We start from the raw sequence: 27,573 nt of genomic DNA, 5'->3' as shown, positions 1-27,573 counted from the left end.
ATGGCTTAGAACGGGAGCTAATGGTCATTTTGTAGCCTTGCTTTATAGCACTGTAGTTGCAATGAATAAATCCATGTAATTTCCAGGCACTTCTGGGCCTGGGGTTGTGAAGTGAGTTGGCATGTATCCCATACCTATGCCATCTATACAAATTAACATTTCCAAATGTAATTGCGAGCCAAAGTCTCTGCTAACCTGATACGTCCTGTTTGGCAAGCAAGCAAGCAAGCTTCATGTGGTTCGGCTAACCCAAAAGCCAGCATTCATTTCCCATTTCTGCTTCTTTGCCCTTAGAGGGGAAGCAGAAGGAAGAAGATCCTCAAAGAAAGGCTGAATTGTGATGAAATGTGGATCCAGTCTCTTTGGGTGAAACAAGGCAATTAGGCAACCCAATAGGTACAAGGCACAGATTGTGCAAGGAACCAGTCCGGCTACAATAATATAGATCCTCCCTTTTCATCTTGATAGTGGTTCCTAACTGACAGAATTAATTACCTTGCCCTGCTCTGCTCCCCCTCATTTCCCTCAAGTAAAAGTGACTACAGTTCTCTCACCGAGTGGTATCTAGGATTTTGTAAGACAATTCTAAATGTGCGATGCACCAGTTCTCAGTTGCGATTGGCTGAATAACTTGACCGTGATTTTAATATTCTGCTTCCCTTGGGGAGAATAAAGAAGAATCACGTAGGCTCGTTACTAAAGGTGAGGGATGGTGAATGCACATCGGTAATTGTAAGAGATATTGCAAAAGAGTAATTATGAAAAAGGTTATTTGAATGGTTTGATTTTCTGTTTCGATTGCTTCTTCAGACTTTTTCTAAGATTTGTTTCAATCATTAAAGAAAAGAAGGAAGGAAGGAAGGAAGGAAGGAAGGAAGGAAGGAAGGAAGGAAGGAAGGAAGGAAGGAAGGAAGGAAGGAAGGAAGGAAGGAAGGAAGGAAGGAAGGAAGGAAGGAAGGAAGGAAAAAGAAAGAAAGAAGAAAGAAAGAAAGAAAGAAAGAAAGAAAGAAAGAAAGAAAGAAAGAAAGAAAGAAAGAAAGAAAGAAAGAAAGAAAGAAAGAAAGAAAGAAAGAAAGAAAGAAAGAAAGAAAGAAAGAAAGAAAGAAAGAAAGAAAGAAAGAGAAAGAAAGAAAAGGCAGTGATAAGAGCTGAAAGTACAATTCCTTAAAGAACTTAGTCATTTCATTTATGAAAGAGAAGATGAAGAGGTAAGTTGGTCACTGTTCCTAACAAAAGGAAGGAACACAAAGAAAATCCGAGTAGATCTCAAGTGCTTCAGCTTTCTTTAGATCTTAAATCACTGCAGCCTCCAGCAATGGCTGTTTAGAAAAAGAACGTTATCAACCTTAACATTGCAGGACTCATTAAATAGGATTCATCTTGCCATATTTACGAAGTTAAGCATCTAGTCTAAGCCAGTGTCCAGGTTCTCTTGTCAATGAGGTGAGACAGCCATCTCTAGATGTAATTTGTGCTGTCCATTTTTCTCAAATGATTATAGAGAAAGAATAAATAAATCATTCAGATTGTGCATGTTTAGACAGCTAAAGCTAAGTGAATTAATTAATTCACTGTATCTGAATTAGTTGGATGCTCACATCATCCTTTTTTGAGACAGAGAGATGCCACGGAGCACTTTCTGTATCTGTACCACCATACAGCATAATCCTTAAACCTGTGGATGACAAATAGACGCTTGTTTGTCAAAGGAAATAATCTACTTCTAATATAGTTAAAGATGAGTTAAAAATATTTATGTTTACCTGCTACTATGTTTAAGTCTTCCTTTTTTTGTTATGATTTTGTAGTCACCGTTTTGCATCCTTCATTTTCAGGTCATTGTGTTTCTGTATTAGTCACTCAGAGCAAAGGCAGCTGATGGAATTAAAAGCACTTTTTATATACAGTCTGCGCATTTGGTATCCTGTATATATTGCCTGAGCACCCTTTAGTGTAAGTAAATATTAATATGTGTTTTTTTAATTAAAAGTATTTGCAGTGCTGCTATATTAGCCCAGGAATGTGTCACATGGTGACACTGTTTCCAACGCCTGAATTACCAGAAAGAGTTAAGTCTAGAGCCATATGAGCTCAGCCTCACTCAAAATAACTCATTCTTGTTCATTCAGAGTGTCTAGAGCAAGTACGTACGTACAATGAGTTTTTCTCTGTCAACACAGAGGACTTGGACTTGATGATCCTTCTGGATCTTTTCAGCTTGAGATATCCTATGACGCTAACACGGTCTGCCTGGGGTCACATGGGAATTCAGATGCTGAGAAAGAATACCACAAATTTCCAAATCCTGGAATAAAATCCTAAGCGCTGTTTTCATTAACAGTGACAGTGCTACTGTCCGATAGCCAAGAACCAATATGACCGCAATTCATATATATATGTATTTAAATCTTGCAGAAGAACAGTATGATTTTCAGCTCTTCTTTGTAGACACCTGGTAGATAGAAATACTACATTTACTCTCAGTGGTGTAGTGCTTAAAGAAACACCTCTCCTAAGATCTAGTGAAAGAGGCACATTATGTCCATATTGCTATAGAAGCGACTTCTCAGGAAGATCATTTATAATGTTGTGCAATGTGTTTTCACCCACTATTTGACGTGACTTGTCTGTACCTGTGACATACCTCGGATGGGAAGGCTGGGTGGGTCTGTGTCTTAGGAGACAAGTTGTAAAAAACAGGGTTTTTTCCAAATACTAACACAGACAAAGCTTTCTGTGAGTCCATGCAGTGTGGACACAATCAATAAGCTCCATGTGTAGGAAATAGTTGCTGGCCGCTTCATCTCTTGAATTTCTCAGTTCCTGTCCCGTATAGGAAAAAAGAAAGGGTGCGGTGGCATTTATGTAAAGAATGTCCCTCTTGTTACATTCCTTTCCAGGAGAATATGTGCAGTTACTGCGGATGTTGTCACGAGTTTCTCTCAGGGTTTGCTTTAAGGATATGAGTGATTGCAGGCTTTTCTGCACTTGCCCATCACTGCTATGATGCCAACATAGTTATTAACCTACCCTTAAGAAGAATCTCTGCTGACTTTCCATCACCAGCGAGCACTATGTTTCACTTTCTATATGTTGTTTGAGATTGGGTTTGTCCTTTCCTTTCCTTTCCTTTCCTTTCCTTTCCTTTCCTTTCCTTTCCTTTCCTTTCCTTTCCTTTCCTTTCCTTTCCTTTCCTTTCCTTTCCTTTCCTTTCCTTTCCTTTCCTTTCCTTTCCTTTCCTTTCCTTTCCTTTCCTTTCCTTTCCTTTCCTTTCCTTTCCTTCCCCTTCCCCTTCCCCTTCCCCTTCCCCTTCCCCTTCTCCCCTTCCCCTTCCCCTTCCCCTTCCCCTTCCCCTTCCCTTTATTCCAATGTCTTTTTCTTTCTTTTTCTAAAGCACATTTAGAGTTGTTAGGCTGTTTCTTTGGCTTTTTCCAAATTCTGTCTTCATCAGAACATCACCCTCCAAAGATTAGGAAAGGAAATATTACAGTTATTTCCAAAAACCAAAGACTAAGAAATAAAGAAAAATGCAATACTAATCCCTCTCTCCCTCACAGATTGGAAATGTAAAGTGGAAATTAGCCAAGAAAATACACCTAAAGTGTAAGTGATTAATGAACTGAATGGCAAAGAGTCAGTTTGTTAATGCTGTGATACAGGATTATATGGAAAACCCAAGATTTTTGATGGGATTTCAGCCTCTCTCTAACCCTTTTGTGTGTTACATATATCCTTTCAAATATTCAGCTGTAACTCATGTCTGTGCTAGTTTGCATAGATCATATCAAGTAGCAGGAAACAGGGCATTTCTTGCTGTGGAGATTAGCAGGAGTAAAGCAGTTGTTTCATTTGTGTATTTAATGGTAGGGTGGTGAAAATGCAGCGCCAGGATCCTGGCCAAGAGACTAAAAGGATACGAATGTTGAGGCAGTGTAGTAATCTATATGGGGTGAGGTATGGCCACATAAAATGGGATCACCCACTCAAAGTGGATGTCTCACTGTGCTGGCCAGGGAGTTTAATTCTTAACGTAGGCAGCTAAATGAAGTTAAATACTTAGAGTCAACCATCGTAAATCTAGACCTAAATATTTGGCCTTGTTGGGAAAGTGGAGACAAATTCTGTTCACTACGATTCTAAAATAAAGTGTGTCTGTGTATATAGGGGAGAGGGAGGAAGAGAGGGCCTGGTAGATTAGGACATCACGCAAATAATGTAAAGATCTGGGCATAATCTGAGCTCTGTTTTCAATCCTTCACATGCCTGCGTCTGAAATACTTTAACCATTGCCTGTTTTTTCAGGTGTCTAAGTTTTTAGAATGGCCACTCTCCAAATGCAACAGGACAACACGAGGAAAGTTGTGTAGATTAAAGCTTTCCGTTCCTGAATTTCCCACTTCCTGTTCTAATAAGAGAGCAATGTTCCCCCTGGCAGTCAGTGGTCATGCACTTCATTTGATGTGTAGGTTTTGAGCAGAGGCGGTGTGTGATTCTTTATTATGTCTTCCCTTTGTGTCCCCTGTTGCAGGAGCAAGGTAATTGCTGTCCTGCATTGTAGAGTTTGAGGTGTGAGAAACAAGGCTGACAAGAGAAATCAGTTGCCCATTAATGTTATAACTTCTCTTCTATTATGCAGCAGCTTTAAGCATGTGAGTACAGACATTTCCATAACTTTTGTAGCCAGTGTCTTTCTCAGCTTATCTTCCAGTCATTCTATCAACAGTCCTAGAAGTTATTCCATGTTAACATGCCCTAGGAAGCAGAATATTTGGTGTATGCCTGTTTCCTTTGCTGTGTTGCCTGAGTTGGAGAGAAACTGGAACACTTAAGTCAAACTGGGTACTGAGTGAGCTATTCTTCCCCACTTGTAACATGGAGTAATAGTTCCCACAACCCACCATGATACAAAGGATACACATTCTTTGTACATACACTCTTTGTATATACATATTTGTATATTTTGTTCATGTTCTTCTCTATTCTTGTGGCCTATTCTTCATAGCTTGGCTCAAATAACTTTCAGATAGGTTTTGAGTTCCCATGGCTCTGGGAAGGGTCTCCTTCGTCTCAACATTCTTACCTGCCTTGTTCAGACATGCAGAGCCACATATTTGGTGGCTCTTTAGCACCTGAATATGTGACAGGGAACTTCTGATCTGATTGACATAGAAATATAGTGATCTGCTGCTTTGAAAAGCAAATTGGAGTGAAGTAAATGAGGATAATGCAAGGTTTTCTTAAGAGCTTAAGTTGTTAAAAGTGAGGAAAAGTTTGTGGGAGAATCCTTCCACATGTTTTCATAATTTCTTCAAGGGGTTAAGGCATCCACCCCATGATCGTGGGTGCAGTTATGTCCAAAACAGGGCATGAGCAGCTGTACTAGCCAAAAAGGGTGTAACATGGTACGACAGAAAAGAGATTATATCACTTTTTCTATTCAGCAAGTCTGTGCTGCAAATCTTGAGTCATAAGCTGATGCTTTTTGGGGGCCAGTAGATAAGATCTATTATTATGAAAGACGACGTTGCTTCATCCGAAGGTGCAAGGATCCAATTCTGTCAGTGCCACCCTTCCATCCGTACTGTAAAACCTTAGAGCTGTGTTTCAGCACAGGTATCCCATGCAAACACGGCAGCCAGAGCACAACTGTTTATGTGACCATGGTATGGGCATAAGAAATCGTTCAGTCAGAATACAGTGGGTTTGTTTCCTCTGAATTCTAGCATTTCCAAACATTCTTTTTCTCTTTACTGACCTCCGCTGGCTTACGTTACCTAATCTTCCAGAAATTTCTGCAAAGTAGCACAAACAGAAAGCCCTTTGCTATGTTGTTATCAAGAGGACCTCTCACCGTGCTTATTAACAGTGGAGAACATCCCAATTATGGGGAACGTCTGGAAATAATATGGTCAGCATCAGCTCTGTGCCACATCAGCTGCTCCACTCAAACACTATTTGTAGGCGTCTTGCTCACCTGAGTCTTTCCTAGAACAGTGTTCGGGACCATCGACTAAGTGTAATTGCTCCAGCAATGGGACTCTGCTGTTTGGCTCCAGAGGAAATGTTTGGATTAAGTCTCTGGTGGTCTATTCCCTAAAACATGATCTTCAGCAGAACAGGGAGAGTTCATGGTCATCAAATAGTCCCAGGAAACAACAACAGTTGCAATGTTTTGCACTGGGGGGTAATATGGACCAGGGTGCTTAGGATTCATTTTTTATGCATATGATGTGCCACCTCCAAGGATTTTTGCAGTGTTCTTGTAATCATCTTTCAGGAAAACTACAAAGATGTTCTGTTCTACTTCTACACACTTCCATTGCTATTTACATTTGTTGACTTGAGCAATGACCAATGAAAATGCTGGGGTAGCCACAATTTCTCTGGGCATCCTCTTTCACTGTCTCACCACTCTTACAGTGAAAAAATTCTTCCTTATGTTCAATTTAAATCTACCTTCTTTCAGTTTAAAACCATTACTCCTGGTTCTGTCATTACAGACCTTGGTAAAATGTCTCTCTCCATCTTTCTTAAAAGCCTCCTTTACGTATTGAAAGGCTGTAGACAACATCCCCATATATTTATTGATAGATGCCAATCTTGGGTTCATTACACTGTGACATGAAGCCAGTAGAGGAGCAGAAAGACTAAAGCATATTTTGGGGATAGTCAACCAGTATAAAGCTTTACAGGTATGTGCATCAAGAGGTCAAAAATCCTTTCAGACCCATGTGAAGTTCAGTGACTTCTTATCCACAGCATCATTCTGGCTGAGCAGACCCACATCAGAATCCTTAATAAAACATGAGGACCTTCTCAAGTCCCTACCATGGCACTTTCCAGCTTGTTGCTGTAAACTCTGAGAAGTGACATGGATCCTGCTCCTCATTCCTGTAACGTGTTGCGCCGCATGAGCAAGAGTCAGGAAAGAAAAAGAAGGAACCGGAGTTACAGGTTGCGAATAATTACTTATGGATACGACTTGCATCCTCCTCCTATATATTGCGTTTTTATAAATCATGCTCTGGTTTATTTATTTATATTTTGTTCTGGCTTACTCAGCTTAATCAGCACTTTGGGTTTTTTCTTACTTATCTTAATTGGCACTTCTTTTTCCTTTCTGGATGCTGCTTTCAGAGGCCCCTGTTTATGGAGATTTGGGGGTATTGTTTTGTGGCTGGCTGCTCCGATTACATCCTTTTGTTACTTAGGTTGTTGAAATTCATAGCGTCGCCTATTACTGAAATTCTTACTGCTGCCCACACAAGTGTAATGAAAGAGGAATCCATTAGAAGGTTTTACTGACTTACAGTAACAAAGGAAGCAGCCTGTGCAATCCACTGGATTGATCTTCCACCGGGCCAAAGCAGCAAACCTTGAGTCTGACACGTTGCTTATCAGGCAAAACAAGATCTTCTTTCTCACTATTCACCACAATTCAAAATATTGTTCAGAGGCAAATTGCTGCAAATATATTGATAGCTGCCCCTTCTGCCAGAGTAAAAGAACAAGCCTATGCCACAAAATAGTGTGTTAGCAAACAGAGACACACTGCAACAGAAGCACTGAATAGAAGCACTGCACAGCCTTAATCTCCTTGGATTACTCACTAGGACATTTTCCAACAGCAGGGACTGGTTATGGAGTCCATCAGTATTCAGGCTGTTTTCTGCTGAATATTCAATGTTGAATATTCAGTGTAGGAGGGAAGCTAAAAGGAACAAGTTCTGCTGTGCTCCCAAAGGTGTGTACTGGTGACAGCTTAGCTCCAATGTTATAAAAACGTATTTTGTAAAAAAGTACCAAATGTGAACCTAAGGGATGGCAAAGCCCAGGAAGGAGAAGGAAAAGATGCTTTCCTACTGCCTGCTATGGCAAGGGAGAAGCAAAGAAAGAGATCGATGCTAATGACTATTCAACTTCTTTTTAAGGCATCTTAGTGCCTTGGCTGTCATTGGGAGCTGTGTTGAGAAATCAACTGTAGTCTTTTCACACCTTCTTATAAAGGAGAAGAGCCACAAAGACTGTTTAGAAAACTTAACATGGGATTTCTCACGGTTCTTTGGATCAGCATTTCTAACTTGAAACACTGACTGCAGAGTTATTATCAAGTCCAAACTTCACTAGCCCAAGCAGACCCAAGGGCAAATGAGCACCAAGATAAAAACATGAAAGTATATATGTGACAAATGTTACAAGTGTGTAGGAATTAATTCCAAGTAACTACTGCAAGCCATCAAAAGACAGTAACACAGGCAAATTAGTTTCACCTTTGATCACACGCTTTGAAAACTCTATCCTAGTTGCGTGCTTCTCCATCTGGGTTGATGCTGATGTGGGTTTTAACTTTTGTTTTTATATGGAATAAAAAAGAATCATTGACCCAGTCATGGTTTCATAACATTTTCAAGACTTTATAGTCTTGTTATAAAAAGAGAAAATTATGTGAATGTTATGACTGCTTCAGAATGACAGGACAAGCTGAACCAAGTGTTGTTTTGCAATTAATACTAATTTCCTGGAGTCCCCAAGTCAATAGTTTCCTTAGTAAATTTATGAACAAGGAGGGGGCAGGAGGAGGGGAAGAAAAAGCAGTTTCACAACCTACCATCCCATTTTGTGTGTGCTTGTCCCAGGTAGCAGAAGCACCAAGCGCAGAGCTCTGAGGTGATTATTGCCGCAAAGGGCACTCTGGAATCCTCCTCCGCCCTGCTCTGTTCTTGCTTTGAGAGCTGGAGAACTGGAAATACAGAAATATGGGTTTTCTTCAGGTTCTAAATATAGTACTGAGTTCTCAAGAGATTGGCAGGGTTTTTTGGTTTTTGGTTTTTTCTTTTAAACAGGCATAAGAATGTGCACAACTCACATTTCTTCCAAAGGGGTTCATGGACTGTAACAACTGAATTAAGCTGCAGAGTGATTTATTTTTCTGGTTAAACAACAGGTAAGTCAGAGGCGTATTTTAAGTGAAGTTTTCCCTGACTGTCAGAGCCCAGTAAACCTGTTTGGGGAACAGAATGAGCTATTTGAGGGGAAAAACATGAAAAGCAACTCCTTACCTATAGTTACAGGCTGTGCTTTGCATACTTGAGATACACCACAGCAGCAAAGGAGCAGTTTGTGGGGGGATAAAACCCAGAGCAGCTGGAGCTTGTGTGGGAGCTTTGCCCAAAACAGAGCCCCAGGGCTTGGCCAGCATCTCTCCTCCTTCCCAACACCTCCCTGCCGACATCCCAGGGATGGGGAAAGGCGGAGGGCGGGGGCCCTGGGTGTGTCCTGCCCTTATATCCCATGGAGGGAGCAAAGCGCTGGGGCTGGTGCAGCAGGAGGGAGAGAAGGAAGAAGAAGAGAAGGAAGAAGGAGGATGGCACCACTACGGGGGGCAGAGGAGCTGCGTGAAGATCGGGATGGAGACCCTGCAGCGGGTCCGGGGCTGCGGTTCTTCACCTGGGAGGAGATTGGGCAGCACAATGGGAGGGGGACGGGGACGCAGGAGCGGTGGCTGGTGATCGAGAGGAAGGTGTATGACATCAGCCATTTCTACCGGAGGCACCCGGGAGGGGCCCAGCTCATCACCAGCTATGCTGGGCAGGACGCCACGGTGAGCGCTGGGGATGGGGGTGATGGTGGGGAGGGGTTTGCTGCTGTCTGGTTTTGGGCAGCAAGGAGGGAGAGGCTGGTACCCAGCAAGTATTAGGCAGAGCTTGAGGGAGCTCACCTCAGTGGGAATTGGTTCAGCTTGGGGCAGGATCTGGAGTACAATTTGGGTTGAAGGACCTTACCAGCTCCCCCAGTGCCCCCCCTGCCATGAGCAGGGACACCTTCACCAGCTCAGGTTGCACAGAGCCCCGTCCAGCCTGGCCTGGGATGTCTCCAGGGATGGTTCAGCCACCACCTCTCTGAGCAACCTGGGCCAGGCTCCCACCACCCTCAGGGGCAAAAATGCCAGAACTGAGCTCATGTATAAAAGAAGTTTAACAGTTGCCATGGAATAGCACTATTTTCTTACTAGTCCCTATTAAAGTTTAGTCTGCCCTTGTTATTTTTTAAGCTTACTCTTTATTGTAAGGTCAGAAATTCAGGAGATGAAAATATATTGATGTTCTATCTGATGTTATTCTTCCTCAGTGAAATAGGGCTTGGTTCCAGGCCTGCAGATTACAACTGCCCTGCATTTCTGAAGTGTGATCTCAGATCACCACCCTCAGGGGCAACAACTTCTTATGTCTAGCCTGAATGTCCCCTCTTTTAATTTAAAACCATCACCCCATGTCCTGTCATAACACACCACACTAGAAAGCCCGTTCCTATCTTTCTTATGGATGCCTTTTAAGTACTGAAAGCAGGGTGAGGGTATATAGCAGGGTCAGGGGTATGTATTATAGCAGGATCGAGGGCATGTAGTGTCACTGCATCATTCAAGCTTTCCAACCCGCTATGGAACCAGGCAAATAAAGAGATTCAGCCCGCAGGGCAAGCAGACTGTGTTTATCCAGCTGGAGTCTTTAGGATCACTCTTATCTGCTGATCTTGCTTCAGCAGGTGCTGTGAGCTGCAGTGATTGCTTACAGGTGGGGTGAGGTGAGGAAGATGCCGAGAGCCCTGTGGCAACAACAGCAGCTCCTTCCAGAAATGTACCTGTAGGAAAGGGTTCCCTCCTAAATGCTGCTCGGCATCACTGGAAGGGAAAGCAAAGACAAGGTGCTTTCCCAAGCACTCTTCCGGAAAAGTTTCTGTAGTTACTGTGTGTGGCCCTTCTGACCCTGGAGATGAACAAAATTGAAAGAATTAGCCAGTTAACAAGTGTCCAGCTGCTGGCCAGTTAGTCTGTGAGCTAAAAGGCTTCTGCTCATCGTGTTTCCATGTCTGACTGCTGTTTTGATGCCCTGGAAACCTGTGGTAACACACACACCAAAACATTCAGCAAATTCCCTGGAGTTCTTGCCTTCAGGTATACACAGGAAGTGTAGAAAATAGTGGTAAATTAACATCTATACAAAGACATCCTGAAGGCGATTGCTTCCTGGCTGAGTATTTTGAAAGAAAAAACCCCAAGACAAATAGTTCACTGGTCTTCCATATATAAGTGATGTTTGAGGTTCATTGAACTAAAAATGATTTTAAGTCCACTAAGTTTAAATTCAAATCCTGTATTAGCTACACTTTGCATTCTATATTTTCTGTTATTCATTTCCTCTAGTTAGCACCATCAGGTTTCTCTCATTTTAGGGTGCTGGACTATTCCAGACAATGGATGAACCTGGAAAACACAGATGTTTTGTTTCTGGGGTCCGACTTGATTCTTATAGGTTGTTTCCATGTCCAAACCCTTAAACCTGCAAGACTTCAGCCAGTTTTGTGTGACACCGGCTCAACAGCACATTAAATAGGCTTTGCACCATAAAAGAAAAATGCCTGGCTATTTCCCCTTCTCTCTTTTCAAGCATATATAAGAAAACTCCAACTCAAGGGCTGTAAGGGTTTTTACTTTGCTCCAGAGATGTTAAAGAACACCCAAATCTTCGACAAGTCTGCACTTTTGGATAACAACAGCATCATCACTACTGACAAGGCATAATATTCAGAATATGTATTTATTCCAAGGCTAATTGCTCCATGTGATGCTGGAGTATCTTGGAATAGGTCAGTTTCTTAATCTTTTGACTGCATACTATAAAAAAAAAAGAAATGATCTTAGTTTAACTGGAAGATGTTACCAAGAGCATATAGCCATGAAAGATGGTAACTTTGGAGAGGGTGAAAACCATGGAAGGCTCTCAGTAAGAAACCTGAGGAATGTACAAATGAGTGTGATTAATGCCACAGTATTAGCAAGGGTGACGCTGCACAAAACTGTCGAGTCCTTTTATTGCCGCTTTTTGTTGTGTTCTCACAAAGGGTAGAAGAACAGAGTTAAGCACTTAGAAAACAGAGGTGACTTAGAAAACAGGAGCAACAATCTTAAGACTGGAATTTTCACCTGAATTCGGCAAAGTTTGGTTGAATTTTGGAGACCGTGAAAACATCTGCTGTTGCAACATCATGAAATAACCAGGAACTTGCAGTAGGATATTTATAGAGAAACTGCATGTTGATTCTTTTGATTCATCAGTGATAGTGCTTATATGCACAACATTTAAACCCAATGTGTGTTACATATATGCCTCAGTGATAGCCATGCAGTTGCCCAAGCCTCTGTCGTTTTGGAGCAGAGAAGGTGTTTTGGGCACCTGGGTGTCCAGGAAGATGGAAAAGTCACTAATATTGGGGCTGGGAAGTGGTGGGAAGAAGAAAGACAAGGGAACTAGACTGCCGTTGGCTTATAGTGGAGATTCATTCAATTTTTATCTTACAGAGCTTGTATACCTGTAGTAATTGCAGTAGTGGAAGTCAGACCCCTTCCATTTGCCAGCTGAAATAAGATCTCATTTAAGAGCACAGGATAAACATGAGAAGAAAATGGTCAACCCAAGCTTGAGGGGATGATAGAAAGGCAAACCAGTCACCTTTGCCGTTGTGGTTTCTCCACAGTCAATGTCCTGTGTTGCACAGCAGACTGAGGTTAGTAACACAGAATGTGTTTTTCTTACCCCTTCCTTTGCTCTTGTGCATTTGCAGGATGCTTTTGAAGCATTCCATGTCGACAAGGTGCTGGTGAGCAAGTACTTGAAGTCACTGCAGATCGGGGAGCTGGCGCCGGATCAACCCAGTATTGAGCCCACTAAAAATGTAAGTTTATCCTGGAAATCAGATCAAAGGTAGATTAAAGGGAAATATTCTGAGATGAGACCGTGTTCTTCTGTAGGTTCTTCACATTTTTTTTTTGCGCTACTACTTAGAAACAATACACAAATATGTCTAAATCCACATTATGTCATTGAGATTCCTGAAGATGAATACCTCTTGTCATAGCAACTCTCCACGAATAGCAGAGCCTTGTTTCGCTCTCATGAATATCACAGCTATCACCTTTTCTTCTTCCCCATACTTTGAGAAAGAGCTAACCAAAAAATGGAGTCATGCTTTCCAGCTGATAGTGAATTTTCAGACTGTCCTCCCTTCTGTTGTAGGTACCTGTAAGAAGAGAATGGTAGAGTGTTTTATCCTTAATTAAGTTTCCTATGTAGGTGGGAACTTCCTGAGCCCTCTTACCCATCTGTGGCCATATTTTGCCTATTTATTGACCCATTGCTTGCCTGCACCAGTGCCTGCATGTGCCTTGAGCTATGCAAACTCAATTTTTGGGAAAAGCTCACTGGCAAGTTCCTTTGTGAAGTGGGTTGCATGGAGACAGGAATAGGCTTGGGAGGCATCTGCAGAACTGGCAAAGACAAAGGTGAGTTGGTTTAGCACAGGTGCTCTGCCCATTTCTTGTTCCATCCCCGTTCTTCAGTGCCCACCAGCCTGAGGCCAGTTGGGCTGTAGGTGCCATTTGTCATACACGCATCTTCCCCTCCCTGTTCCTCTTGGAAAGGGTAAAAATGTATAATGAATGATCTATTGGAACTGGTGGCAGAAGAATAATTTCATCCAAAAGACCTGCCACAAGGTGGCATGTTATGGTCATGCACACACAGTGCACCTCCCGCTAGATAAAACTTCCACACTGTTGCCTGCCAAGAAAATGATGGAAGAAGCATCGAAGATACCAATGTCTGGAGGCATAGACATTGTGCTCTGTGGTGGCTGATTTTTGCTTCTCTGCTTATTATTATTACTACCTTATCAGGCAAAGACACAGAGAAGCTGCAGGAGAGCAATGATGAAGTTCACTAGTGTGCAAGCCCAGCTCTTGCCTATTTGGCCAGATTCTTTGCTCTTTTTTTTTCCTCCATTAAAGTGGTCCTTGGCTTTGGAGGTTGCAGCGCTACACTCCAGAAACAGGGAACATGTAACACTGGTGCTTCCCACAGAAAATGCTGGTGAAAGACTTCCGAGAACTGCGAGCTGCTGTGGAGAAAATGGGGCTTCTGGAGCCAAATCAACTCTTCTTCTTCCTGCTCCTCGCTCACATCCTCCTGTTGGACACCGCTGCTTGGCTCATTCTGCTCTACTTCGGGACATCCTTAATGCCCTTTATTGTCTCTCTGGTGGTGCTGACCATTTCCCAGGTAAGCGACTAAGCCCATAGCATCTACACATGGACTTGCATCAACTTTCATACACATAACACCATTGCAGTTTTGTAGTCCTTCATTTCTTACCTTGACATAGTTCTCCTTTGGAATTAGACGACAAATACTATGCGGCATATGTTTACAGAGATGTAAAGAAGAAATTCTGCATGTGGGGAGTTCCCACTACTCCTAGTCTGGGTTTCTTTAAGTAAGACATATTGTAGCCTCAAGAGCATCAGGATTTTATAGATCCTTTCCTATTGTGATTTTAGAGCACTGTCCAAGAAATAAAACTTGATATTTCAAAGCGAAGGACAGGTGTACCACTGTCCTGATATGGATTCATCTTTTGTTCCCCTCCCGCTGTTTTCTGTTTCCTCTTCCAGGTCCAGGCCGCGTGGTTACAACATGATCTTGGGCATCTTTCAGTATTTGGGAAGACCAAGTGGAACCACTTACTGCACAAGTTCGTGATGTGCCATTTGATTGTAAGTATCTGACCCTGGAAAAACTTCCTGGATTTGATGGTTTTCCTGTAAAAGTGCATGTTCTGAAGGCTCCATGTCCCACATTGGGCGAAGGAAGGGAACTGGAGACAATCTGGCTCTGAAAGCTCTGTACTTTTCATACTTTGCTCTTCACTAAAACAGGGGGCATCAGCCAAATGGTGGACTCTTCTGCACTCGCGGCACCACGCCAAACCCAACTGCGTCCAGAAAGATCCCGATGTCGATATGCACCCTTTCTTGTTCACCTTGGGGAAGAAATTATCTGTGGAGGTCAGTGTGTGTGCGCTCGAGTCCCAGGAACTGGGAAGAACGCCCCAACGCTGTGCCATAAAGGTCTAAAACCGAGATGCGATGACAGTTTGCTTTCATCTGTGTCTCTTCAGCCTTTGCAAACAGGTCACAGTTCACATCAATCTCCTTTTAAAAGTTCTTGCACAGCTGACAAGTAGTTGTAAATAAATTAGACGTGATGTACGTGCATCATATATAGGGTGGAAGAGAGAAAACACATACATCATGGGTTTTTTGACCAATAATATAACTTAGCCTTGGAATATCTAACATTTCACAAATTAATCATTTCACAAAGCCAAGGAAAATCACCGGTTAAAATTCACCTCTATCTGTCCTCAAAGTTATTTTTATCATAACTTACAAATGAAATGTTCTGGTACAGCTTTTACTGCATCATTCCATTCTAACCCAGACAAAGGTGGTATTTGTGATTAGCTGTTTTCTTCCTACCATATACCAATGTAGGTTTTTCTTATGGGCCCTTACCTCTGTTTTGGCTTGTCATATCTGAAACTATTTTTCAGCAACTGCTTATTTAACTTATTTTCCCCTACTGGAGAAAAATCTCATGTTTACTGAACAGTTTATCTCTGAAGGACTTTACAAAGCTGTAAGGCATTAAAGACTTACGTTAATAGAATAAGAACTTATAGAAAAGTTGTATTATGTATGTGGACTAACAGGGCAGGTACACGAGAGGGAGACAGTAGAAATGAGGGTTGTGGGAAGTGTGCAAGAAGAGCATCTTTGGGGGAGAAAGCGATTATTTGTGCAAATTGCTTAGTTTCCATCCAGTACTATTGTTGTTGTTCTTTCTTTTCCCAGCTTGGGATCAAAAAGAAAAAGTACATGCCATACAATCACCAACACAAATACTTCTTCATCAGTGAGTATCTCCATTCCCCTGCAATACCATGAGGGGTGCAAACGGGGCTTGTAGATCTTCCTTTTGACCTGTAGAACTTGAGCAGGACTAAGGTGCCTGCACTAAACTAGCAGGGTAAGTTCAGATCTGCATGTCTCAGATGTGCAACTGAGAGATGCCCTAGTTAAGGAAGGTGACCCCATGTTACCATATCATACCATATCTGTCAGTACTAATCAAATTTAAGTAATAGTCTGTGGGGTTTGGGGGTTTGGTTTGTGTGTGGTTTTGTTCATTTTAAGTACAACAGAGATGTCTGTTTGGAAGGTTGAATTTGAGTTCTCCTTGCAACCCAAAATCCCTGGCAGGCAAGGGATTTCTTATGCATTTCTGCTGTTCCACTGCTTTGAACAACCAAATGGGGAGCCCAATAAGCTTTGGGGCTGTGGAAACCACTTGAAATATTGCTCTGTGTCTGTTCCTCAGTTAGAATCCTCAAATGAAACCTTGGGTTTGCAAGCACTATCAGGTTATGGACTGTCCTAGAAATGTTCAGAGGCACTAATCACAGAATAGTTTGGGTTGAAGGGACCTTCAAAGCTCATCCAGTCCAACCCCTGCCATGAGCAGGGACATCTTCACCCAGATCAGGTTGCTCAGAGCCCTGTGTAGCATCCTAACCAGCATCGGTCAGTTGCTTTCTTACAAAGCGGATACTGTGGTACTCAAAATGATTATTAAGTTTATAGGGCGTTGTCCTACTTATTTTTCAGGATTCTCCACAGCCCTTTTTGTTGTCACTCTTTTCTAAAAGGATCCCTGGTCATAGCTCTCCATGGGTCAATGGAATGCAATACCACCCGTGCTGACAGGTGCCACAAGGAGCACCAGGCTGTCGTGGTGAAGAGCAGGAACTGTCCTCCATGAAGCTTCAGAGAGCTTCTTGTCTTACCTCTGTTTTACCTCTTGAGGTCAGCAGGCTCCTAGATCACTTACCATTAGTCTGCATTGATGCATACCGACATCACCCAGAAAATTCCGCAGCCCTAAAACCTCTCGGAATATTCTCTATACTGAGTAGCTGTTCAGGGATCCTTTGCTTCCAGTTTGATTATCCATCATTTGGTCCGTAACATCACCAGTGACAATGAATTCTCCCTTACAGCTCTTCCTCCGCTCCTGTTTCCCACCTATTTCCAGTGCCACACGTTTTACATTGCGTACACCAAAAGGTACTGGGTGGTGAGTATTGCTGCTTGTGCAACCAAGAAGGGGTCAGCCATGGGCCTCCAACCTTTCTTCTGAACATGGAGCCAGCTTGTCCTCGATTTGTGGGCAATACACATATATCTGGCATCACCTCCTATGCCAGGAAGCCAGAATTAATGCCTCATTCTGCCTTCTCTTGGGTGTGTTATGCACAGAGGAGGACAGAGCAACTTCCACCCAAAATGAGATGGTTGGTCTAGCACTTAGTTCAGGGTGGAGTCCTGGGCAGTGACTTCATACAAGTCTTTAACTCCTGTTTCTGAATGCAAAGTCATTTGCAAATATATCAATTGCTTACTAGGGGTGGATGCTCAGAGTCATCTCTATCGTAGCAAGCTGAGAAAAAGTATTGTTGGTTTGTGTTAACTTGGATTGCTCCAGATGTTTCAATTCAGCAAAAACCTATAAAAGCTGAATGTTGATTGTTCTCTTGTACGTATATCATGAAGCTCAGAAAAAGATTTAAGCAACTATAAATGATAATTACTTTCTTTTCTTGTTGTCTCTGATTTTGGTAGGACTTGGCCTGGATGATGACCTTCTATATCAAATTCTTTTTTATTTATGGATCATTATTAGAAATAAAGAGTCTCCTGGCGTATTATTTTATATTCAGGTGATATCACTTTAGAAAGTTCTTCAGCCTTCCTCTACCTGTTCTTTCCATCTGTGCCTGCCTGTCTTTCTCTGCCTTCACTTATCCTTCCACATTCTCCTTTACTATCTCTTTTTTTGCGTACATTTTTAGTTCTGTAAAGTTAAACTAAAACTCTTCTGCTTAATTGCCGGTTCAAGTTTTACATTGCATTATTGGCTCTGGCAGCAAAGAGGCTTCACTGGGTGCTGAACAAATTGAGAAATACCTCATATGGCCGTCAGTGCTTTGGGTGTCGGGTCTGCTACTGCTTGGAGAAAAAGAACATTCACCAGAAACAGCTCAGCCAGGCATTGTCCAGCAGCATTGGCTTGAATGGACAATAGACTCCCCACCTCGATGGTTTTACTGATTCTAACCAGTTTGGTCCTTGGCTACACATAAAACAAGATGAATACCTGGCTAAATAGCAAACCATATTAAATAATGATGAATTTCATAAGGAAATATGAATCTTTCAGGTTTGGAAGGTTCTTTGAGCTGCTGGATTAGCAAGGCTGGTGTTCAGCCATGTGTTTCTAAGTCTGGCTATGCTGTTATTTCAATGGTTTCCCATTGACTTGCTCACCTGAATTCTGGCCTCTTGTCTGATTGCGCAGGATGCTGGAGAGCAGCTGGTTTGTCTGGGTTTCACAGATGAACCACATCCCTATGGATATTTACTACGACAACAACTTGGACTGGCTGTCCACACAGGTGAAATATTTTCCAATCTTAAGAATTGTGACCACACAGGTACAAATTCCGACCATAAGACATGCAAGTCCTCTATTGCATTAAGGGTGAAAAACTTGGTACCTGGGAAGTGAAGGTTCATAGGATAACGGGATTCAGTTATGGTAACACTAAAGGAGGAGAGTGATGATGTGTTCATGGGCAATCTAAAATCAAAGCTAGGTCCCAACGCTATTTCCCAAACATACCCACCTCCCCACTTACTGCATCATTCTGTCTTGGACCTTTTCTGCTTACGTGGAGATGGAAGTTTCTGTTCTGCTCTTGCAGAACACTGGTGTGCTGTCCCCTCTTTGCAGAGAGGCTTCTTGGGGCCCAGCAGTAGAGCCTGACCACCACAGAAGTTCCCTGCCACCTCTCCTTTTTCTGCAGATGTAGGTTTGAGGAGACCCAGGAGGAACTTCTGACTGTGCACAGGAGCACAGAGCCAGCTCCTGGTTGTACCATGGTCCATGTTAGCCAGTCTACGTACCTCTGCTGGTCCACAAAACTGAAGGATTATGATCCCTTAGGCTAAAAGAACAGAATAGGACAGAGCAGCACAGCACAGCGCAATTTAGACAAACGGAAAGGCTGTGGTCACCAATCCACACTGACTTGCTTTCCCATCCCCTCCTCTAGCTCAAGGCAACATGCAATGTCGAGCAGTCTCTGTTCAACGACTGGTTTACTGGGCATCTGAACTTCCAGATTGAACATCAGTGAGTACACACCCTCAGAGAGAATTTCCTTTCTTTTTTTAATATATCTATTATTTTTCCCCTGTATTCTTCTTTGCTCTGAATTCTACAAACAGTTGTAGGGCACCAGTGAGTTTATCTTTAAAAAGACTGAAAACCCTAAAGAGAATCACAATATAATTCAAAACCTTCACTGGACTCCCAGGAAGATGAGAACGCCAAGTGAAAATTGAATGTGGGTAGGTTCTGTGAAACCACACAGACAGCAACAGGGTCTATTGGGGATTGGACTAGATGATCTTTTGAGGTCCCTTCCAATCCCAAACATACTGTGATACTATTCAAAGCAGTAGTTTGTAAGCGTTGGTGAAAATGTACATTCTAAGGCACCCTGTTTATAGTCTGACACAGCAGTTTAACTACCTATACTTTACTACTTACACTATTATTCCATATGCAACTAGAGGATGGGCGTATCTCCTTTTCTGGGCTATGGAGATGGTAACTTCTGGAGAACAGGTAGTTTCTCCCAGTTTATGGCATCACTTAATTCGAAGAAATGTTGCTAGAGGGGGAAAGCAGGGAGGTCTTTTGAGTTACATGTGCTAAAAGCCCTCCAAGTGGAAAGAAGGGATGGGAGCAGCTGAAGACCCTGCTCAGTGGGAGCTGTGTGATTCCTGGGAAGTAATAATGACTGTGAGCTTGGGAAAGGTAATATTTCCTATGGGGCACTGGAAGAGAATCTGTCTGGCTTCTCTTCACAGCCTCTTCCCCACAATGCCCAGACACAACTACTGGAAGGTGGCTCCTCTGGTGAAGTCCTTGTGTGCCAAACACGGCATCGAGTACCAGTGCAAGCCCTTGCTCGTGGCTTTCGCAGACATTGTGCAGTAAGTACCAACACACCAGCAAAAACGTTGCAGAAGGATGTGAGAGAGACTGGAAGCCCAAGAACAAGGGTTGGCTTGTTCTTCTCTTACAAATCAATGCACAGAAACCCTAATTTCCCTCAACGCTTCCCTACACAACCCTGTATAACGTGGTTTCTTGTGTTCCATCTTTCTCAGCTCTCTGAAGAGTTCGGGGGAGCTCTGGCTCGATGCCTACCTACACAAATAAGACAAGGCTTGATGGCACCATTCACAGCCTGCCACACCTTGGCGTTCCCAGCAAGCTGAGGAACAGGGACCACAAGAGACTCCAAGGGAGAAGAAAATGGATAAAAACTGAAGGATCTAAATCCAATAGATATGAAGCTACTTGAATTTTACTTTTGGTCTTTCCTGGTGTTTTGGTTCAGATACATTAAGAGCGGACAGGACGAGCAGGAAACGAATGGTTAGAACAAGGAGAAACTCTTCACTAACTGCATCCGAGTAAATATGGCCAAGAGCATTTCTGAGCCTGAGTATGTGTTCAAGTCACATTATGGACTAGGGCAGCTATACACACTTCATGTCAGAGTCCTCTGACCAGTTGTATTGTTTTTTTCCGGTACTCCTTGTGTGAATGGTTTAAAGCTCAATATGAAATTTGCTTATTTGAAGCCATTTGAAATTGTACAGGGTTTGAATTAAGGTGGTGTTCCAGCAATGTGTTTACATCGCAATAAATTATAATAAACTACATATCACACTTAGAGTGTGGCAATTGCAATATGCAGTTGAATAACAACATAAATGTGTTTGCTATTACTGTTCTCTAGAGAATCCTCATTGTCACAATATCAGGCATCCCCACTTGGCAGGGAGAAACATGCAGGTTCCAACCAGCTCAAGACTGTTGCTGTCTTCAAAGTTTCTTTGTTCATTGGGTTTGTTTGGTGGCTTTTTTCCCATTTTGAGTTGGCCATGTGTACACTCCCCATGCTGGTCTGTCTGGGTTATTTATAACCATGAGGTCCCCAAAATGCTTCTCGAACACTTCATGCCACATCCTCTGTCTTCACTTCTCAAAGCTGCTACTACAATACCAAATCTGTATTTCATTACGTTATCAAGCAGCTATATCTCATTCTACACCAAGTAACTGCTTGTTACTGCTACCTACAGAAGCCTGTGATCATGCTATAGAAAGATAATGAAGTAAAATAATTAGACATTTAAATCAGCATCACACCAGGTTAAGTGCCAGCCATATGGACACGGGAACAAGAGCAGAGGGTCAAGGTTTTAAGTGAGCCACAGACTTTGGTGTGCTAAAGCTTATTAAGGCAAGGCTTACTAAGCTCAAGCTTGTTAAGACAGTTCTGACAGTTCAAGAATAAACTGAATTTCCTGAGTGGGCTCAGATTTTGGGTCTGCTCTGAGTCAGAGAAAGAAGCTAATCCAGGTACTTGGAATCAGCCTTCAGAGCAGGCAGTTTCTTTCCATTAATTAGTAAATAAATGTATTCTTTGAAGTAAGTACCATCACAAGTACATTCTCAGACCTTGAAATAAAAGACTAACTTTCGGAAAGGCAACTTTGGGAACAAAAAAATTCCTTTGAGTATCAGCAGTTAAGTGCTTTCTTACCATAATGAGAACTATGAGGTTAATAAATAGAGATCTAGCCAGGTTAAAAAAAAAATATAAGAAAGTCACTGATTAGATAATGAATAGACTTTGTATTGTTTGTGCACTGATTGAGTTCTGCATGCCACGCTCTGCACTGACTTTTACTTCAAAACCTTTCACCCAGTACAGTCAACATGTAAAAGACTTTTTGGCAAACCATTTTCTGCCCTGGAAAGGGGACAATTGTGGTTAGAGGTGAACAGCACAAAGTACGACTCCAGAACCATGGGGGTAAAAGCAGCAGTTCCTGAAAACACTGTGGGAGACGTAAGGAATGAAGCAGAACTCTGTTATTCACACATTTTCACTCTTTTAAAAAGCCTTTTAAAACTATTTCTTTGGGTAGCTGAGAAGCCTAACTTGGAAGAACAGCATCATCATTGGTCTTGTAGTGCAATTTGAAAATCAAGATATAAAAAGAAGCTGCAAATGTTTTCATTAGTTGAGCAGCCAACAGTGTGTAAATAAGAAAAGGTGTGTGAGAAGGTTGAGCAAGATTGGTATGAAGGGCTGTGCATAAATGTGGAATAAACCCCAAACAATATGGAGCAACGCCAGAGCAAACAGGAGTTGCCAAATATTCCCCAGGTATCTTTGCCCAATCTTATCAGCACAGGAGGGATCTCAGGTTTAGATGAAAGGCCTGTATTACCTCAGCAAAATATTTCATAGCTTGGTGAGATTGTACACAGAAGAAATCACTATGAGGGCCAAAGGAGGAAACATACAAATTAGTTATACAACTCACAGGGCAAACATAAAGAATGACTCTTACATAAAGGAGTTACGATATACGAAAATAGAGTGGAATTAAAATCAGCAGTGTGTCTTCTCTAAATGTGAAGAATGATGGAAATAATACAAAATGTTAACTCACTTATTCTAAAATACAGACTTCATTCCTGCAACTCTGAAATGCAAATTCTATCTTTTTTTCTAATAGTTCTATCATGAAATGGGAAGTCCAGGACAGATAATGTCCATTGGAAATAATATTGTGAGTTTGGATTTAAAATGAAGTATTTTCTCTGAAATTCTCTCTGAAAAAAGGTATGTTTTAAGATGAAATTTATCACAAGCGCTATTTCTTATTAATGGCATCTCATATTAATAAGTAGATAATAAGTAAATGAAATAAGCATGTTCAGCGTCCTCTGTGTTATAAAGCTGAATGGTAATAATAAAAAAAAAAACCCTTACTCTTTAAACAAAAATCTGTTAAGAGGCTGACAGATCTTATCCAAGCTTTTTATAGTATAATAACACTGTTTATTTCATGCAAGCATTGAAACTATTCCTCATCCTGCCATCTCCAAACTTGTATTTATAAGCCAGTCAAATGCAGAACTTCACTAAAAACACTTGTAACTTACTTGTTTTAAATCTAAAGAGCGAGCAGCATTTAGGAAAAGCAACGAGTGTCAAAAGCACGTTGGACTCTGCACAGACGCCATAAATAAAATGTGGAAAACGAGCAGAGATTTCTTCATTCTTGCTCTTCCAAACCCCTTCACAAAGTCAAGACCCTGCAGACAACAAAGAGCTATGATTAGGCAGAGCTACATCATTTCATCTCCTTCATATCTGCTGGTTTTTATTTCCCCCCCTCGTCTCAAGCTAGACAAAAAGGGGCTTATTGCCTTATTTAACCAGGTTTAACAGAAAGATAGCGGGGAAAAACACAAGGGAGGCAAAAATACGTCAGATTTCTGTTAAAGATTACACCTTTGGGCACTGGGTCCGGGTCCGGGAACAGGTCGTGCAGCCCCGGGCTCAGGCGGGAGCAGCCGCGCGTCGTTTGGGCAGATGTTCGGTAGAGCAGCCAACAAAGAGGGTGTTGGATCAACCAGGCAATTTGCTCCGCGTATTTTCCTTTGATCTATTATGTCAAGACAATGCCAACGTGAAGAAATAACACGTTTAATTGAGCTGTTTGCTGAAAGCGAGGAGGAAGCACAAAGACGGCTGGACTTGATCTATGAGGGTGAAGTAACCGCAGTTATAGAATAAAGCGAGGTGAGGAATCGGTGTTTGCGTTCAGGTCTCTTGGCACCCTCACCCTTTCACAATCTTACACACCAACACAATCTGAGGATAGAAAATGAGCTATCGACTTCCACAAGAACTCAGCTACCTGCTTCTTCACACATTTTAATGGCAACCCCAGCGGCATCTGGGACAGAGAACCAGATTTAAAGCTGAAAACTCACCCTGGCGCAGGGGCAGGGAAAGCTGCTTGAGGTATTTAGTATTTTCATTCTGTTTGGGGTGTTTTGCAACAGTAGCTTAGTCTGTAAACAGCATCTCCTGTCATCCCTCTTCTTCACTAATTCTTACAACATATCTGCACAAGGTCAAGTAAAGATCCCCAAGTGCGGAAAATAGGAAAGGGACGATTCTCCCCCAGCTGTTTGTTGGTACCAGTCTCTCCACTCCCCATCGATCCTGAATCAACAGTCACCGTGAGACAAGGATTTATTGCACCGAAAAAAAATCATTAAAAGATAACAAGGTTCCTAATACAGGTCAAAGTTTGAAAATGGTGAAATGTGACATGAACAAGCAAAGAATAAACACTGAAGTTAACAGACAACAAATCTATAGAAAACATTTTTGTGATTTATCACACGCTACAAAGTGGAAAATGAAATTTTTCTTCTGACTTGTTCCATTTTAGCTTTTCAGTATTGGAAGCGAATCATTAGGTCCAATTTTGATTACAGCAACCAAGTAAAACACCTTTTGATTGTCATAATGATCTGAATGAGATGGCTTGAAATCAAGGTGAACATTTCTGAGGTTCTCAACAAACTATGAAGACATTGTCTGCAAGTTCTTCCAAAAAACACAAAGTAACCACTGTGTACTGTTTTCTTTGAGGGTAAAAAGCAATGGATCGTTATTTAATGAATCAGGTCAGACTGCAACTTGTAGGCTGAAAAACATCCCCATTAATCACCTAAGCGTACTAGACCTCCCTGATCCAGCAACTTTGCTCTGGTGAGCAGGATGCAAAGAGTTTTTATTTCATTTTAAAAAGTGCAACTATCGGTTTGCCGAACTTTAACATGTGAAAATATGAAACCTGAAAATAAATCCCAGCACAGCTCCTGAGGGACCATTTGCTCTCAGACTGCAGTGCAGTGACATTTCCAGCTGCGCTGGGGTTGAAGTTTGACTTTGGGTGGAAGCCACCACGACAAAAGTTCAAGCTTTTTATCCCATAACTAAATCATACAGGCACTACACAGCAAAACAGGCTGTAGAAGTGTCATAATGACCAGTGAACTGAGTATTGAGCTACTTCATTATTATTTTTACCCCACTGGCTCCTTGTTTAGCCTCAATTAGCTTTCCCAGACTATATAAACATGCAACTCTTTACAACTTTTTGCAAATATGGGGCTTTTCCAGCAATCTTCTTCAATCTAAGTGATCCATCCCACAACTGAAATCATCCTGAACGAGAAGAGGGAGAAGTTTTCACAAGAAAAGGAATGGGACAGATGCTTTGCAGGTACCTTAAACACCTACATGTGAGGTGATGTCCACCACAGGTTATAAAGGTCTTAAGTTCTTAGTCTGGATTCAAGAGCTAGGTGGGAATCTTGCAATTACTGACAAACCACAAATGTGGCAAAACTGCCTTTATTTCATTTACAACCAAACTAGAGCCTTAGTTCTTTTCCCAGTTCTGTCCAAAATGGCCTCATGCAACTGCTGGAGTTCCATCCTCAACATCAGTTGAGTCAAGGCCGTGCTCATGTCCAGCTTTGCACGTCACGACCTGCATCATGATCACACAGCTGTGAGCCCAAACATCAGAGTAAGCTCTGCAGTATTGACTGGGAGGAAAGGTCGAGCCTTACCAAGCAATGTGTATCTTCATGTAACTTACCATCAACAAGAGATAAGAACATGGAGTGTATAAATGGATCAATCCACTTCTGCAGCACTGGTTTGATGTCCCAAACTCCACAGAAAACAAAACTCAAAGTACTGAAAGAGTCATAGAATAGTTTGGGTTGAAGGGACCTTCCCAGGTCCCCCAGTGCCCCCCCTGCCATGAGCAGGGACATCTTCACCAGCTCAGGTTGCTCAGAGCCCCGTCCAGCCTGGCCTGGGATGTCTCCAGGGATGGTTCATCCACCACCTTTCTAGCCAACCTGGGCCAGGCCCCCACCACCCTCAGGGCCAACAATTTCTTCCTTACATCTAAAGATGAATGGAGCCCCAAACAAAAATATGCTCAGGCTCTCATACCTGAAATGTGGTTTCTCAGGCTTAAGATGGGTTTGAACCTTCACAGACCACAATCACCTTCTGCTGTGGAATTAGATGAGGAAAGATTCTTGCTTTGATAGAATTTTATGAGAAAACAATGACTCACGTGCCTGCCTGTGAATTCACGTCTCAGATCACCAAATGGAGAACAAACAGCTTTTTCCTCCAAGATGAGGAACAGGATATAACATTATTTGACAAGTCAACATGATTAACTTAAGGGACACTAAAGCCACAGACACATGGCTCAGCAGACAATGTCTCTCAATGGCTTTTGGGTTGAAGAAAGGAATTCAGGGCTTTTTCCAACATGTTTATAGCGGTAACTATCAGATCCAGACCCACCTCGCCCTTTGTCATGGAGAAGATTGAGCAATCCCACACACTCATGTCCTGGCACAGCTCGCTTCAGAAAACATCCAGAGATTCTGGAATCTGCTGCTGCTTCCAAACAGTTTGGAAAACAACCTAGGAATAAAGAGGAAGGGCCCATGAGAAGGAGAGGTACTCCAGAAGCTGTCATTTCTAAACCTTTTCAAATTCATTCCCAAATTCTATTGTTCCAGATGTGCAGCTAAAATAAAGCTAGTAAGAAAACGTTGAGCAATTCTCCTTTATTCACAGCTGAAAGTTGTATTGCAGCAACCTGTAAAAGGAATATTTGATTTTACATGAGCAGAACACAAAGTTAAAACACAAGAGAGATTGTGTCATGTCAGGTAAACAGTCTTTTTATTCTCACGGTAAGTAGCCGTCAATGAATTTATCATCTTGTTATTTGAAGAAATAGCATTATTGTTCTTCCAGTGTTGCCCAACCCTCTCAGCACCTTTGGAAAAGGCCAAATTTCACTGTATAATACCTGTCATGGTCAGTTTAGCAGCACAGGTCAGTCTTTTAAGCACAACTACACTGAAATTGTGAGTTTTCAAAACAGAGGCGGCTCCAGAAGGTACGTGATACCCACCTTGTCCATCCTTGGTCTTCTCAGCATTACTGCACAAGATGTGTCCTCTCTCCTTCATTCCCTGCTGCTCGAGTCTGTTTTCTGACTTGACACCAAGGCAATTTTTGGTTAACCTGTACACTAAATGAGTATAACCTACCGTAGAATTTATTAGTGATAATCATTTATGGATATTGTGAGATAAAGGCCACCAGGACCAAGTTAATAAAATAGCTTCCCATGTTAAATATTGTACTAAAACCCCCGCAAGGTCCATCGGTGTATTTATCCATCCTCTTGTAAAGGTGACCCTACAACGTACAGTGAGGCATGACACACAGTTCCTTACCATAGAACAAAAATTAGTGATTTAGGGGAAAAAATAACTGCAATAGTGTTTCCTTTTCTGACAGCTCAGGAAATTAAAGAGAAGGTTCCAAACGAGGAATTTCACATAGAGCTGAGCAGAATTTAGTGCTTGGCCCCTTCCAGGCATCAGCGTTGAGTCCAAAGCCAAATAACTGAGTTCTGAAATAGATCCCAGTTACTCAGAACTTCAGTAGCTTCTGCACAACCTCCAAAACAAAGAATTAGATGAAGGTATGAACTTCCTAGATTAAAACACTTGAAATCACGCGCACAGAAAACAGACGTTGCCGAGA

The 27,573-nt window shown here is 42.1% G+C and overlaps 1 protein-coding gene across 1 annotated transcript; it reads left to right on the top strand.

Annotated features, from left to right (window-relative positions):
- Positions 1–9,364: 9,364 nt before the first annotated feature.
- LOC309442912 (acyl-CoA (8-3)-desaturase-like) lies at positions 9,365–20,261 on the top strand (the record flags this gene model as incomplete). Its single annotated transcript, XM_082059245.1, has 12 exons — positions 9,365–9,601; positions 12,619–12,729; positions 13,914–14,111; positions 14,504–14,605; positions 14,768–14,896; positions 15,746–15,806; positions 16,951–17,027; positions 17,573–17,670; positions 18,309–18,405; positions 19,066–19,145; positions 19,889–20,014; positions 20,192–20,261. 12 exons carry the CDS (start codon positions 9,365–9,367, stop codon positions 20,241–20,243), a joined length of 1,368 nt encoding a protein of 455 aa, XP_081915371.1. The 3' UTR covers positions 20,244–20,261.
- Positions 20,262–27,573: the final 7,312 nt, after the last annotated feature.

This window comes from Streptopelia decaocto, assembly GCF_964273445.1.
Source record: "Streptopelia decaocto genome assembly, chromosome: 7".
Lineage (NCBI taxonomy): Eukaryota > Metazoa > Chordata > Aves > Columbiformes > Columbidae > Streptopelia > Streptopelia decaocto.
The sequence above is the reverse complement of the archived record's forward strand: the minus strand, read 5'-3'. Positions and strand labels throughout refer to the sequence as shown.